A 14,676-nucleotide genomic window follows, 5' to 3' on the forward strand; every position below is an offset into this window, starting at 1 on the left:
CATGTTTTTTACAGCAAGACATGACTTGGCTAATGATAAGATCAAGCGAACAAAATCACAATCCAGTGCATCAGCAAATAAATACATTTCTGAGGTACATCTCCAAAGGAACTTTCTCGATTCCACGCAAACGCATACAACAGGACAAGCGGCCGATTTGACGATTGCTAATGGATTAAACAACATGAGCAACGACAACACTGCTTTGTCCTTTTGATTCTCTGGTGATTTTGCTCCAACGACGACCACAACTCACAAACCCAAAGCAAAATCGGATTAGTCCTTGATTGCAACGCTGAACCGTATGATTTGTCCTGGTTTAGTAGCAAACATTGATCAACGACACGACATTTCATTTGACAAATGACACAAACTTTTCCGTAGAAAGTTTACACCCGTTCTTGTCTGGGCCGGTGGATTCTTGCAGAGGGGGGGAGATTCGGAGAAGTGATGCGAGAGCCACGACGCGGGCTCCCATTGCCTGTTGCTACGATGACACGATGTACATGATCAGCTACTTTGGCTTGGTTCCCAGCAGAATTATTCGCCAAATCTTCCCAGGTGTTGTCTTTGATTATACTAATACGCATTCGGTGAAATAAAGAGACCGCCCGGGCGTTAAGAGTAGCTTGCTTGTTTATACGGACATGTCACTGCATGTTTCCCGTACAAATTCCGTGAAATTCTCGGATCTATTATTATTGTGTGATTAAATGACAGCATATGCCATTAGTGCCATACCAAGCTGAGCCGTGGGACATGAGAGGAATAGATACTGGATCATTTCAGCATCATCGTCGAAGCAACACTCTTTGCTTTCCTTTCACGTACATTTTGTCAGATTATCTTTTGTGAGGATATGTGTTGTAATCTGTGTGCGCATATATATTGTCCTTGTGATCAGAAAACTTCGGCGCAAAAGAAGAAGAAGAAACTTATAGAAACATTGGCTATCCCGTGCTGTTCTTTTCAACTACTGTCGCTTAGGATCTTAGCAACATCGCCACTTGACTGCAGTTAATGTCCGTGTAAGACAGGAAAAAATTGTTCATTCATTAATGGCAAAATAGCGATGGATAACTTGTAGAAAACTGCTAGTGAATCGTTTAGCCTGCACCATATAATCCCCACCACGCAGAATCTTTGCATCCAAGCAAACGCTGCCTTTAATCTTCCTTATCTAGTTCCTATTCGGGGAGCCAATTAATTAACCAGGTCTCTATTCTTGCTTTTCGATCACCGTGCTACTAATGTTTACCTGTATCTCTCTCGTCTCATCAGCAAGACAGCGATTCTGAAAAGGAGGACACAGAAACTGAAGAAACATATATAGCATATGACAATTGACAGTCAATTCTCGATAGCACGTCAATCTGGACATAGATTGGAACATTGATGTTGGAGAATACAATGCAAGCTTCTAGAGTGTTCTCAATATTACAAGAAAGAAGACATTACTATGGAATACTCTAGAATATAAAATAAATAAAAGAGGGAACCTTCTAATGTTTAGATATGCATGAAGAAGCTTTGGAATACTCTAGAATAGGAGTTTAAAATAAAAAGGAAACCTTCTACTATCTAGATATTTATGTAGAAGTGTGTGGAATGCTTTAAATATTTTGTATCAATGGCTAAGATTTTGACACATGTCAAGAATCCAATGGCCATGTAGTCCTATAAATAGAGGCCCTTGCCTCACACCTTGGGTAGTAGAGAATAAGAAAGTGAAGAAGGTGGAGAACAAGGTGTGAGCAAGTGTAAGGTGTGTATGCTCTCTCTTGTACTAATATTCCTAAAGCAATATAGTACTACTTTGTTCATATAAGTCTTCCGGTTAGGCCTTGTTATTTCTAAGTACTTAGTGCATATAAGTTGTGATTTAACGTGAGCGGATTCGCCCGGAATCACAACGGTCTTGTTTCAACGTGAGTGGCATAGCCGCCCGGATTCAAGACTTGCTTTAACGTGAGTGGCTCTGCCGCTCGGAAGCTTGCACTAAGTAAGTAGAAATAAAAAAGGGACTAATCAACTACACCAAAGTAGTTGATATAGGTGAATAGGCCCTCTCGTAGTGTGTTAGGTCCACCTCGAATTCTCTACAGTTGACTTCTATTAACTTGAAGTCACACTAAATGGTTGGAGTATATATTGCTGAAGCTGTTAAAAATGGTTGTATCAGCTATACACAATGCAGAACTGGAGTTGTTGGCTACAGGATTGGGGCTATGGGCCTATGCACACGCAATTATTTGAGGCGATTAATGCTGCACCAATCAAAATAACGTTTGCCTTCATTCGAATTTGTCAAGGGAATCCTACCTGCTAGGCTGCTAATAAACCCCTTCCTTGCGCCATTATTTTTGAGGAGATATAATGTGCAAGACAGAGAATGCACGTGTAGTTGGTTATGCATGACAATCACTTGAACTTGTGAATAGATGATGTTTTCAAACATGAATATGGTCAGTAATATCGTTTTAATCTGACCAATCTAACTAGTTTGTCTGCACACAAATTGTGAGTCCAAGCTAGATTTTTTCTTTTCTTTTTTTGACCCCATCGGTCCGTTCTGAAATGTCGTAAAGTTAGAGAGCTGATAATGAAAGGTGTACGCATATGGCAGTAAAAATGATGTCAAGGGCCTTAATCAGGACATGCGGGGGGTGCATTTTCCACGGCGGGCTAGCTAATGGAGAGCACGACTTTGAAGTAAAACGTCGAAACAAGATCGAGCGCGGGGGGGGCGTACGTACGGGGGCGGATCCACTTCAGTTTTGTCAAGCGCGTGCTGTTAGAGCCTTGACTCTTTGGGTTTTGCTGTACTACTCTTCAGCTTGCAATCCCAGCGCGAGTTGTGAAGAATGACGAGGCCGGTCGATGTTGCATGCGATCGATGCCCGCGTGCTAAGCTTGTTTTCTTGTTGGTGTGAATGGGCGGAAGATTGCCGTCCGTGTCACTGGAGGAGAGGGACCCTGGATTCGGCTTGTGAACACGTTAAATGCGCGGGCAACATCTCATCTGATCGGATCGATCGGATCCCCTCCTGACACCAACGTTTATATGCGTGCAACGTACTGACTGCTCTTCTGTCTCTCTCTGTTTGCAAATCCTACGTGGCTGGCACAAGTCGAATTAACTGCAAGCGTATAACAGGGGTGATGAATTGAAGCGTGTAGTTAAGTTAAGTTAGCTAGAGTGGCCGGCCAGTGGAATGTAAAAACGGCTGACCGGCCGGCGGCTGGCAACGGACTACTGAGCAGTAGTTCGACGATCATCATACAAGGCGAACACGTGGAGCAGAGCAGAGCTTGACACACATTCTACCTACTCTAGTACCCGTTGACAACTATGCACGTACTCAATCCATTCAAAAAAATTGGCACGGATCTGAAGAACTAGGACGAGGTTAAATCCGTGCCAGTGGAACGATGGAAGTACTACAATGGAAGTCAGCTAGACGAGATCCACGAGATCGAGGAGGAGAGAAAAACGCAGTACGCGACGATAGGGGGTAGCTAGCTAGCTAGACCTACACGCCGGTCCCGACCGTTTCCTCTGCCAGCACAGTGTTACTCCTGTACAGAGAAGAGGAAAATGCAGAAAATGCAGAAAATGCCTGCATTGCCGGCCTGTGTGTCGCCCGGACCGGTCGCTAGCTACTACTGGATCGTCGTGGACTCATCGAGAAGAGGAACTCGTGGCTGCTGGGCGCGGGGATCATGTGCGTAAATGACTTCCCGCCGACCGGATGTGGCCTTCCTCTGTACGGTATGGATACGGAGATCCATGGCACTGGTTCCAAGAGTTGCAGAGAAGGATGCCGATCATTAAACATACGTACATAAATTTTGAGACAAATAATATGGACAGAAGGAATTAGTTAAATTTGTAATCTTAGGACGCATATAGTGAGACGGAGTGCGAAGGATGCCAATCAGTAATCTTGGGATGTGTTGCGGTTTTTATCATTAATTATGTGTTGTTGTCTTTAATGATATATCGTATTTAATTTTTATGTGTTGTGTTGTTGTTTAAAATTTGCTAATGTAGTGTTGTTTACGGCAAGATTGTTGCGGGTTGAGAAATATATTGTTGTTCTAGAAAATGTGTTGTTGTTTGCGACTACGTGATCAAAATTTAACATGGGTATTTAATTTTATCCGTGGGTACTGAAAATGTTATACCTCTTGATCGGTAGGGTACGGGTAACGGATAAGCTCAGAGAACGGGTAAACTCATAGAAAGGCTCCACCCGCTCCAATAACCTGCAGGTGCCCTCCCTGGCTAGCCTGGAGATGGAAAACTATACGTGTTGTACAAGAAATGCATGATGACGTTTGGCACACTCGACCTAGTTGTCGTCCCGAACCGTTGGGTGTTTTTTCTTTTGAATAACCACCATGGTGTCCCGCACAACATCTTTATATGTTTTATTCCTTTGATTCACAAAGATATTTATTGCTATTTTTAAACACAAAATAAATAATAAATATGTGTCATTTCTCATTTGTATGTACACAGATAGAAGCGATATGGAAACTTGAACTTCAAAGTTTGGTCACGGCAGATTGGTTGGCGTTTATAAAAGCCAACGTGTTGTGTTTGACGTGATATTAGAGTAATACTCTCAAACGAAATTCAAATAGTTAGAAAACATAATTAATAACCCTTGATACACCTAGAAAAGTAGAATTAATCAATACCACTGAACTTTGATTGACTTGTAGAATTAATACGTATGTGACTTTAGAACGCAATCAAAGTTTAGAGCGCGATTCAACAAGTCGATTAATGTTTGCATCAAACTAATATTTAAATAATTGATCATCCGAGGTGATATTAGTTATATATTCGGAGTTAAAGTTCGGATCATCTACCAACGTTGGTCTCTACATGAGAGGACCGATCACACGTGAATGAAGTTCACACGTGGAATTGATCAATTGGTTGTGGATGACAGTAACAGAGTTAGCTAGCTCTAGCATGCAAACATGTGCAGATATGCACACATTGAGTTTGGTAGGTAGGTGCTATAATTAGCTAAACCTTTCGCGAATGGGTTTGTCATGCAGTAATCAGAAGCACCATCATTCGCAATGTTCGGTTTAAGTTCAGAAGAAAAAGGTACTGTGGTAGTTAATTTGGCTCATTTTTGGCAACCTACCTATATGGCTATATGTAACCTATGATTATATCCGACAGGGCATATATATATATGGTCGATTTGATCGCTCCTGATGAGACATTTTTCTTACCATCTCCGTTGCTAATGCTCACGCTTCATGACACATGTTAATTAATCGATCCGGTCGATCGGATCGGATGGGATGGATCGATGTTGTTAGCAGTTTTGGTTGGATGATCGCCATCTCGATCGTTGGCTCGTTGGGGCTCATTTCGTCTCCCCCGGCCGGCGCCGTCAGTCGCACGTCAAGCCGGCCGATCGATCGAGTCCATCTCTCAACTCAAGCCGTACGCGCAAGTTAAATTGCTTGGATATGCATGCAAGTTCGTCCCATAAATATATGCCGCATTCCTAAGCTATATATACATGCATATATGTTTGTGTGTACATCGGTGGATGATTCGATCGATTCTCACGTTCCATCATGACTGGCCAGCGTTTGCAAAGACATTTCGTCGTCGTACGTACGTCACCGGGCAGTCAAACATCTAATCCATGGATGGATGGATGGATGGATGGATGGCTAAGACGCTAACTAATCGATGAATTAGGTGTGACGAAGCCTTGTTAGCTAGGGGCCTTAATGAACCCCATGGACTTTCTTGTTTACCATGCATCACATACTACATAGTAGCTAGAACACACACACACAACACAGCCCGATGGAAAATGGATGGATGGCGACGGGTGGCTGGGACAGCGACGACGCAACGATCTCCTCCGGGGCGAAAGGGATCGGGTTCAGACTGACGATACTGCAACACCCGGAGGCCAGGGGCCAGGCCACCATGTAATCGCAATTGCATTTGCGCCACCACCTTTTGCTGCGCCGTCGCCGTCGCCATTACTGGGCAAGGCCGTACCCCCCATCATCGCACAACTCTAGGCTAGACTAGGCGAGCTCAGCTTCACGTAGGCACCCGGTTGGTCTTGCAAGTTCTCAAAGTCGCGGAGGCCTCACACGGCCACACGTCGCCTCCTCTAAGCCCCCGATCGATCCCTTGATCGCGCGCTTAATATTGGAGTACTTATATATCTTCCCCTGCCAGCGTCTGGTTCACTTCACTTCTCCATGTATATCCAGTCCCCAGCGAGCTCATACGTACGTGCCCACACAGCAGCTGATCGATAGAGCGCCGCGCGGATCAGGATTCAGTTTGGATCAGGCGCCGAGCGAACGCCGCGGCCGGCGGCAGCATTATCTCCGGCGATCTGTGTGTTTGGTTGATCCGATCGAGGAGACCCGGCCGGCCGGCGCGCGCCAAGATCGAGCTGCCGTCGCGCGGCGCGGGCTGGCAGCTAGCTACCACCTACCGGGCTTCGCGTAAGTTCAATTCCTTGTGGCATCTTTCTTGTTTCTTCTTCTTGTTGCTTCCGTGGGGTGCGGTGGCGATAATGGCACACCCACCCCGGCCCATTGCGCAGATGCTTGCTTGCCACTGTAGCCTAGTTTGAATCCGGGCTCCCACAGAGTGCTTGGACATTCAGCTGCTGTTGCGTGTTTAGTTCGATTATTAGATGGGTCCTGTGTAAACTAATTGCTATGTTTTACGACCAAAACACTTGCGCGGCGATATCATGTATAGTGGGGACAACAAGGAAATTGTTGGCTTCAGTGCTACTACCATGGTGATCTTTTCTCGACAGTAGAGTCATTTGTGGTGACCTTTACTATCGAGCGTACCCTCCTCCGAGAGGGCGAGCAAGGAAAGCAACTATGTCACGATTCAGCAATCGTTGCCCCGTCAAATGGAGTGGAGCAAAGGAGCGGGGACCAGCAGCCTTGGGCTTGGAAATCAGGACATCTCCAGCCCAACTTGTCGACAAGGGTGTGTGACTGGGTCAGGCCTGGAAGCTCAGCCCAAGGGTGGAAGGGTTGGATGGGCTTGGTAAGGACACGCCTAGTTTTTTTTAAAAAAAAACTACCATAGATAAGATTTTACCAAAATATCTATACTTATGAGCCAGGGGCACATCCTCTTTTTTAAAACAAAATCTGCATTTATCTAAAAAATCCTCCTAGACAAACGTTTAAATGATTAGAGTTTTCACCTTTCATATGGTCTGTTTATTTGAGTCTAACAGCTACAATGGAATGGTCTGTTTATTTGAGTCTGACGGCTACAATCGAAAGTTTTCAAATTTTCACTTCACAGAGAGATTTTAACTTGATATGAGCATTTTTTAAAAAGTGTAAAAACAACAAAATATAAACAGTAAAAATGAACCTAACCAATTGGGACGGCCCATATGTTATATGGTTTGGGCCCAAAGATGGCTTGGTAAACAAACTTTATTTTTCAGGGAAGCTACTTGACGGAACTATGCCGGGAATATAATTAGCGGACGAGCAAGACAACCCGTTTTGGGGTTGTCGGAACATTTTGGTCTTTTTTTTTCATCGTCGTAACTTTTAATTCTTTAGAAAAATTATTCAACTTTTCTGGTTGAATTTTTTTTCACAACTTTTCATTATTCCAACTTTTGGTTTTTAAAACCTTTAGTTTTCCAACTTTGAAAAAGAAGATGAAAAGAGGGGCTTACCGCCGACGAGATCCGCGGCGGGGCCCTTCAAGCGCCGCCTCTTGATGGTCCGCGGGTGGATCCTCGGCGGTGCCTCATCCTGTTAGAGAAACTACCAACGACAGGGCGCACCGCGGCAAGGAGGCGTTTCATGAGAAGAGGAGAGGACAACAGCGACGACGCGAGGAAAGGATGAGGACTGCGGCGGCGACACCGGGAAAAGATGAAGGGAGGTATATCGGCGGAGAGAATAAGAGACATGGAGGACAGTTGGCGGTGACTATCTTGTGACGAGAAGGCAATGACGACCGATGACTTACTCGAGTTGGTCACTTCGATAGCGCTGAAGGCCGCAGCACTGCAACACTGCTTCTTGCGGTCAATGCAGCGCCAGCATGGCACGAAAATGGTCATACGGGTTTGGTTATTGTACACGTAATACTAGCAGACGTGTAGAATGCCAAGATACTACCACACCACCGAAATACGTTCCACAGCCATCATATAATCGCCAGATTTCGTCTGCAAGAACCAGGATCGATGGACATGGCATCCTGTCCGGCTGTCCCATCAGGCACCAACCAAATTAACACGGCCAATAAATATATCTTTCAAGTTTGGTGAACACCTGATCGACATCGGCAATTACACAATCGTCGATTTCGTGCTTCCAGGACGGTAAAAAAACTGGATACCCGTCGACCACCTGTCTCGCTAGAACCTGTGACAGGCAGATGTCAATCCCCGAAAGAAATTGACAAATTGATAAAATAAACATTTTCTTGCTTTTACTTTGCCGTGTTATTCGCAAAAAAAACGAACTTTGGCGTGTTCCTTGAAGCTGCATCGATCACTTTACGGGCAGCTTTTTTTCTATGCAAAGCGACGTCGAAGAAAAAGAGCCCATCCTGATCTTTGTCTCTTGGTACACGGGTGCACGACAGCCCAACTGGTGTTCTCTTTTCTTCTCGCCACATAATTGGACGGCTGGATATGGTTGCGTGGGTGAGGACGAGATCAAACGGTCGGCGCACACACTGGGGACGCCACATTTTGTTGGTGAATTTTCCGCCTCGTGCGTCGTCAACTCGTCATGCCCACTGGATCATCGAAGACACAGTTAAGAGAGGGGTTAATATAGGTTTGTTACTGCTAGCAGGAACCAAAGAAGGTGGATTTCCCTCTTTTTTAGTACTCATGTTCTCTTCTCTTAGTCGGAAACAGATCACAGCACGGAGGCCTGTCCTTGAGTGGGGGTGCTGTGCTGGGGTAGCACTTCTCCAATAGTCTGTGTCATGTAAAGGTGGAAATGGCATGGCTTTCATTTCATCATCGTCCAAACAAAAAGTGCTCCGCTCTAGTCTCGAGTCTCTGTGCTCTTTAGCTAGCTATTCATCAACTGTGTATATGTTTCTTGGTGAGGCTATCCGTCAACTATACATATCACTCAATTTTTTTTTTACCGGTCGGTCATTGGTTAGCAGGAAAATGAGATACAACGAGGGACCTTTTAATTTTAATTCCTCTGATCTATACATGTCCACAAATTCATGGAGTATGTTTTTCTTTTCTTCTGAAAAGATATTGATGAACATGTGGATCAGGCCACATCTGGGGAAGTACCTCAATGACTCCTTGAGAGCTGAGACCGTGTGTGGATTGATCATCTACTTCCTCTATCTTATATTAAATGATTCAAATTTGTCCAATATAAATGTATTTATGCCTAAAATATTTTTAGATACATGTAATAGAAATTCGTTTAATACGAGACCGAGTGAGTAGGCATTATTGAGACCACCAAGGCTGACAAAACACGAAAGGTGAGCAGTGGAGCAGGCCACATCCCAGGGAGTACTACTGTAGCGAGTCCTTTTTGCCAAGCAGAGCCGAAGAAGAGTCCCGTGATCAGCAGCTAATAGTTTCCTGGAAACGCTGCAAAATCAGTCGAGAATGATGGTGTCCCACGCGTTTTTGTGCCATTTTCTCTCTCGAATATACGCGTTTTTGTTCTTCCTGTTCTCCAAGCTTGAGTTTCTTGGATACGAAGAAACGGCACTATCACAGCAGCCCCTCGATCACTTGGCCGCCGTATACATACATCCCCCACGCGCAATCCAAATCGTGCATCAGGATCACAGCTTCGTTCGTTGGTGGCTACTTGGCGAATCACACGCATCGACGGATTGACAGGGGAAATCAATTGCTACACACCACCGTTACAGCACCAGCCTGGATATAGCAGGTAGGAGTAGAACCGTAGGAGAGTACTCCCTCCGATTTAAATTGTTGTCAAAATATTACATGTATTCAAACGTTTTTTAAGAATAGATACATTCATATTTGAACAAATTTGAGTCAAGAATTTAGAATCACAGGGAGTACTTACCTTGTGGTGCTCCATGCTACCAAGCAATAGAAGGCGGCATGAAAATCATATAAACTTGTGCAACATACTGGAGAACGGACATAAGACAAATCCATTGGAATACAAAATCAAAATCCTATCAAATTTTGGTTTTGAAAAATTTATGTTGAAATATACCTTTTTTGATTGTCTATGGATTTTTCTGTGTGTATTTTTCTTACTTTTTTGGAAGCATGATAACAAAACGTCGATAGCTTATATATCATAGCTAGGAGAAAAACCCTACATTCATGGTCCAAATGAGTGAAGTATACATAATTCAAATCGTTACAGAAATGTTAGTCGATAATTCTGAAGGCATGTCATTTATATTTTGCTATCATACACAAAAGAAAACATGTCGACTCGTGGACCTTCTTATAAAAAACAAAATTGGGGGGAAGGGGGAATAAATTATTACATATATTTCATGGAATTTGTTTTTTTTCATTATTTTTCAACAAACAAAAACCCCCAAGAACGTCCCTACGTTCTCAGTGGAACATCGTTTCCTTTAGAAAAAACAAAATTCGGATTGAAAATAATAAATTATACTTCCTCTGTCCCATATTAAGTGACGAAATATTACATGTATTTACACACTTTTTAAGTATATGTACATCCATATTTAGGCAAGTTTGGGTCGCTATATGGGATGGAGGGAGTACTCTGTTTCCATATATTCATAATTTGGATCAGTAAGTCTTAATCAAAAGTAATGCCCCCCCCCTCCCAACTCTAAATGGGTGTGTGCGTGGAGTAAAATGCCCTCCTAGGACCCTCATCGTCATCAGCACAGGGACCCCAAGTCACCTCATACTTGAAAGCCCCTCATGGTGCCCATGGCTCCTTTATTTATAGCCGCCCCCAGCCATCCTACGCTTTATTCTCACCTCCACTCGACCGCACCACCAGTCCAGCGAGAATCCCCCCGCTCCTCGCTCAAGCTCTCGCCACTGCACTGTGGACTACCCATCCATCCATCAGTCTCCGCGCCCCTACTCCGAGGTGAGCAAATCCCCGAACCGAATTCAATCTGTCTTCCCTTGTCACAAACCAATCTCTCCTGTTCTTGGCAAACCGCACGCATGGATCCGTGCTAGACTTTCCTCTAATCAAATCTCCTGAACAAAGAAAAAAGGCACATAGCAGTATAGCACAGCTTGAAATCCAGTTTTGGCATGTAGGATTCCCTCGACCTACCCAATTAAAACCATTCGCGAGATCTTTGCCCTTTGTGTATTTGATTTGGTGATACGTGCGGAGGAATTGTTGTATTGACGAGGGGTTTCCTTCTTCTGTGGCTTGGATTGTTGTTTGCAGGACACAACGTGAGTAGGCGCGGTGGTGGTGTTGCTTCTGCTTCTTCGTTGATTGATAATCGATATGCGCTGTGCTGTGCCGCCGTTTCTTCTTCTTCTTGCAAACTCGTTTTTGTGTTTCCCGGCCCAAATTGAACTCCATTCACAAGAACCTCTGCTTTCCGTCTGCTAATTCCTGCCCTTTTCAATTGGCTTCTGGATTGACCTCTGTTTCTTTTTCCTCCCTTTTTTGCTCGAATTTTTTTGCAGGATCGATCGATTTGAAGCACGTTTAGTTGGGCAATGGAGATACCCAGTCTGACTGACCGATCAGAGTGCAGAATCGTGTAGGTAGCGTTTTTTTTCCCCTGTAATAACAGCAGCAGCCAGAGGAAGAAGAAGAATCACACAGCCGATCGATCCCAAGATCCAGCTTAGGAGGATCATACATACATCAGCCATGGCGTTGGCATCGACATCCAAAGTGGTTCTAGGATGCATCGCGTTCGGCATCTTCTGGGTGCTCGCCGTGTTCCCGAGCGTCCCCTTCATGCCGGTGGGCCGAACGGCGGGTTCCCTGCTGGGCGCGATGCTGATGGTGCTGTTCCGGGTGATCTCGCCGGAGGACGCGTACGCGGCCATCGACCTCCCCATCATCGGGCTCCTGTTCGGCACCATGGTGGTGTCCATCTTCCTGGAGCGCGCCGACATGTTCAAGTACCTGGGCAACCTGCTGCAGTGGAAGTCCCGTGGCAGCAAGGACCTGCTCTTCCGCGTCTGCATCGTCTCCGCCATCGCCAGCGCCCTCTTCACCAACGACACCTGCTGCGTCGTCCTCACCGAGTTCATCCTCAAGGTGGCGCGCCAGAACAACCTCCCCCCGCAGCCGTTTCTTCTGGCGCTCGCCACGAGCTCCAACATCGGCTCTGCCGCGACGCCCATTGGGAATCCCCAGAACCTCGTCATTGCTGTCGAGAGCGGCATCTCGTTCGGGCAGTTCTTGCTGGGCGTGTTCCCGGCCATGATTGTGGGAGTGTTGACCAACGCGGCGATCCTGCTGTGTTACTTCTGGAGGTATTTGTCCGTGGATGATCCGGCGGCGGCCGCGGCGGCAGGGGGGTTTGACCAGGAGCGTCAAGCGGGGCAGGACCAGATGGTCAATGAGGACGAGGTCACCTCGCACCGGTTCACGCCGGCGAGGATGTCCCATGTGTCCTCGTTGAACCCGGATGATTTTGACTGTGTCAGCGAGCCGATTATCCGGAGCGCCAGCGTGAATGATACCTCCCTGAGGAGCAGGAGCGTGAACTCGGAGGCTGGGGGAGGTGGGGAACTGCAGTTCTCGATCAAGTCGCTGAGGTCGTCGAGCATGTCGCACGAGATGGTGGAGGTGTCGACTGTGAAGGCGGCCATGGACGAGGGAGCCTCGTCGAGGAAGTTTACTAGGACGGCCAGCCAGCAGAGGAGCGTCATCATCGAGGACGCGCCGCCCGACGCCGGCGTCAATGGCGGCGTCAATGGTGATGAGAAGGAGAAGGAGCCTGAGGCGGTGGCGGAGAAGCGGTGGAGGGTGTTCGTGTGGAAGACGGCCGTGTACCTCATCACGCTGGGGATGCTCATCGCGCTCCTCATGGGGCTCAACATGTCCTGGACCGCCATTACCGCCGCCCTCGTCCTCCTCGCGCTCGATTTCACCGACGCCCAGGCCTGCCTCGAGAAGGTACATGATCGATTCTTTCCTGGTCAATCAATTTCGTGAAACAATTGATCGATTTCATCATCATCATCTTGTAATGTAATGTGCAGGTGTCCTACTCGCTGCTCATCTTCTTCTGCGGGATGTTCATCACGGTGGACGGGTTCAACAAGACGGGGATTCCCAACACGATGTGGGAACTGGTGGAGCCTTACTCGCGGATCGACAGCGCGAGAGGCGTCGCGCTTCTCGGGGTGGTCATCCTCATCCTCTCCAACGTGGCCTCCAATGTTCCCACAGGTCAATTCGCAACACTCTCTGACGGTGTTTCTTCTGAACTTTGTTCTGTCTACGGTTTCTGAACTGAACATTATTGGTTGTTGTAGTTCTGCTGCTGGGGACGAGGGTAGCGGCGTCGGCGGCAGCGATCTCGCCGGCGTCGGAGAGGAAGGCGTGGCTGATCCTGGCGTACGTGAGCACGGTGGCGGGGAACCTGACGCTGCTGGGGTCGGCGGCGAACCTGATCGTGTGCGAGCAGGCGAGGCGGGCGCAGTTCTTCGGATACAACCTCTCCTTCTGGAGCCACCTCCGCTTCGGGGTGCCCTCCACCATCGTCGTCACCGCCATCGGCCTGCTCATCGTCAGCAGCTACTGATCCAACCAAGCACAACCACGATCATCGTCCAAGAAATCCTTTCAATAATGGAGTCCTGTAACTCGTGTGCGTGTAGTACTGTAGTGTCTGTCAGTCAGCGTATTCATGCTTGTTTGTCTGGGCCTCTGCTCCTGTTCATCTGGTGTTGCTAAAGCAGACGATGGGCAGGCTGCAGGGGTGGAAGACGAAGTAACCTGTATTTCAGTTGTGGAATTGAAGTCGCAGATAGGGGTTTACTGAAGAATTAAAGGCTATGGTAATCTGATTTCAGTTTTGTTTTGCTACTGTGTATACAATTTTCTGGAGTGTTTTATTCCTACTATGTGAACTGAACAATTTCTGATAGGACTAGGGATGGTAATGAGTACCCATTACCCGCATACCCGGCGGGTAAATCCTCATTAGGATACGGGTTTGGGGCAGAACTTTAACCTGCGGGTACAGAAAAACTCCATACCCATCGGGTAGAGCGGGTACGGGTATGGGAATACATAACCCATACCCGTCTACCCATTTACCCGTATAATAAACTCGCATATGGGTGTGATCTTGGCAGATAAGAGAGACTCACAATGTGTTGCATCTTTTATCGCCATTTTTAATGATATATGTTCTTTTTATGTGCTGTTTGTTGTTTATAGTGTGCTAATTTAGTATTGTTTATGACAAGATTATTGTGGTTTTAAGAAATATGATGCGTTTTTATGGAACATGTTGTTGTTGATCAAGTTTTATTATTGATATTTTATAACCACAGGTACCCATCTATCCTGACGGGTTACGGATATGGAAAAAAGTTATACCTATTACCGGATATGGGTACGGATAACGGGTAAGCTCAGAGGACACGGGTAAGGGTATGGAAAGGCTCCACCCATATCCATACCCTGCGGGTGCCATCCCTA

The 14,676-nt window shown here is 46.3% G+C and overlaps 1 protein-coding gene and 1 long non-coding RNA gene across 6 annotated transcripts; both read left to right on the forward strand.

Moving 5' to 3' along the window:
- The first annotated feature begins 1,618 nt into the window (after positions 1 to 1,618).
- LOC112271693 lies at positions 1,619 to 2,457 on the forward strand. The gene is made up of 2 exons (XR_002964970.1): positions 1,619 to 1,765; positions 2,183 to 2,457. It is a non-coding gene; the product is annotated as an uncharacterized LOC112271693 (long non-coding RNA).
- Positions 2,458 to 6,136: 3,679 nt separating this feature from the next.
- Positions 6,137 to 14,062, forward strand: LOC100827616 (silicon efflux transporter LSI3). 5 transcript variants are annotated; one of them, XM_014897105.2, is made up of 5 exons: positions 6,137 to 6,513; positions 11,443 to 11,450; positions 11,691 to 13,140; positions 13,227 to 13,416; positions 13,503 to 14,062. In XM_014897105.2, the coding sequence occupies exons 3-5, from the start codon at positions 11,881 to 11,883 to the stop codon at positions 13,769 to 13,771; spliced, it is 1,719 nt and encodes a 572-aa protein (XP_014752591.1). In that variant the 5' UTR covers positions 6,137 to 6,513; positions 11,443 to 11,450; positions 11,691 to 11,880; the 3' UTR covers positions 13,772 to 14,062. The 5 variants fall into 5 exon arrangements, with proteins under 5 accessions (XP_014752591.1, XP_003558812.1, XP_010229215.1 ...); XM_010230914.3 differs by lacking the exon at positions 6,137 to 6,513 and adding an exon at positions 10,977 to 11,127; XM_003558764.4 differs by lacking the exon at positions 11,443 to 11,450.
- The last annotated feature ends 614 nt before the right edge of the window (positions 14,063 to 14,676 follow it).

This window comes from Brachypodium distachyon, chromosome 1 (assembly GCF_000005505.3).
Source record: "Brachypodium distachyon strain Bd21 chromosome 1, Brachypodium_distachyon_v3.0, whole genome shotgun sequence".
Classification (NCBI taxonomy): domain Eukaryota; kingdom Viridiplantae; phylum Streptophyta; class Magnoliopsida; order Poales; family Poaceae; genus Brachypodium; species Brachypodium distachyon.

What these genes read in the sequence shown, in the direction of transcription:
- LOC100827616 (XM_014897105.2), top strand. Translation starts at nt 11,881, where the DNA reads ATGGCGTTGGCATCGACATCCAAAGTGGTTCTAGGATGCATCGCGTTC. An exon ending in CCCAGGCCTGCCTCGAGAAG is followed by an intron (nt 13,141 to 13,226) that starts GTACATGATCGA and finishes TGTAATGTGCAG; the next exon opens with GTGTCCTACTCGCTGCTCAT. An exon ending in GGCCTCCAATGTTCCCACAG is followed by an intron (nt 13,417 to 13,502) that starts GTCAATTCGCAA and finishes TGGTTGTTGTAG; the next exon opens with TTCTGCTGCTGGGGACGAGG.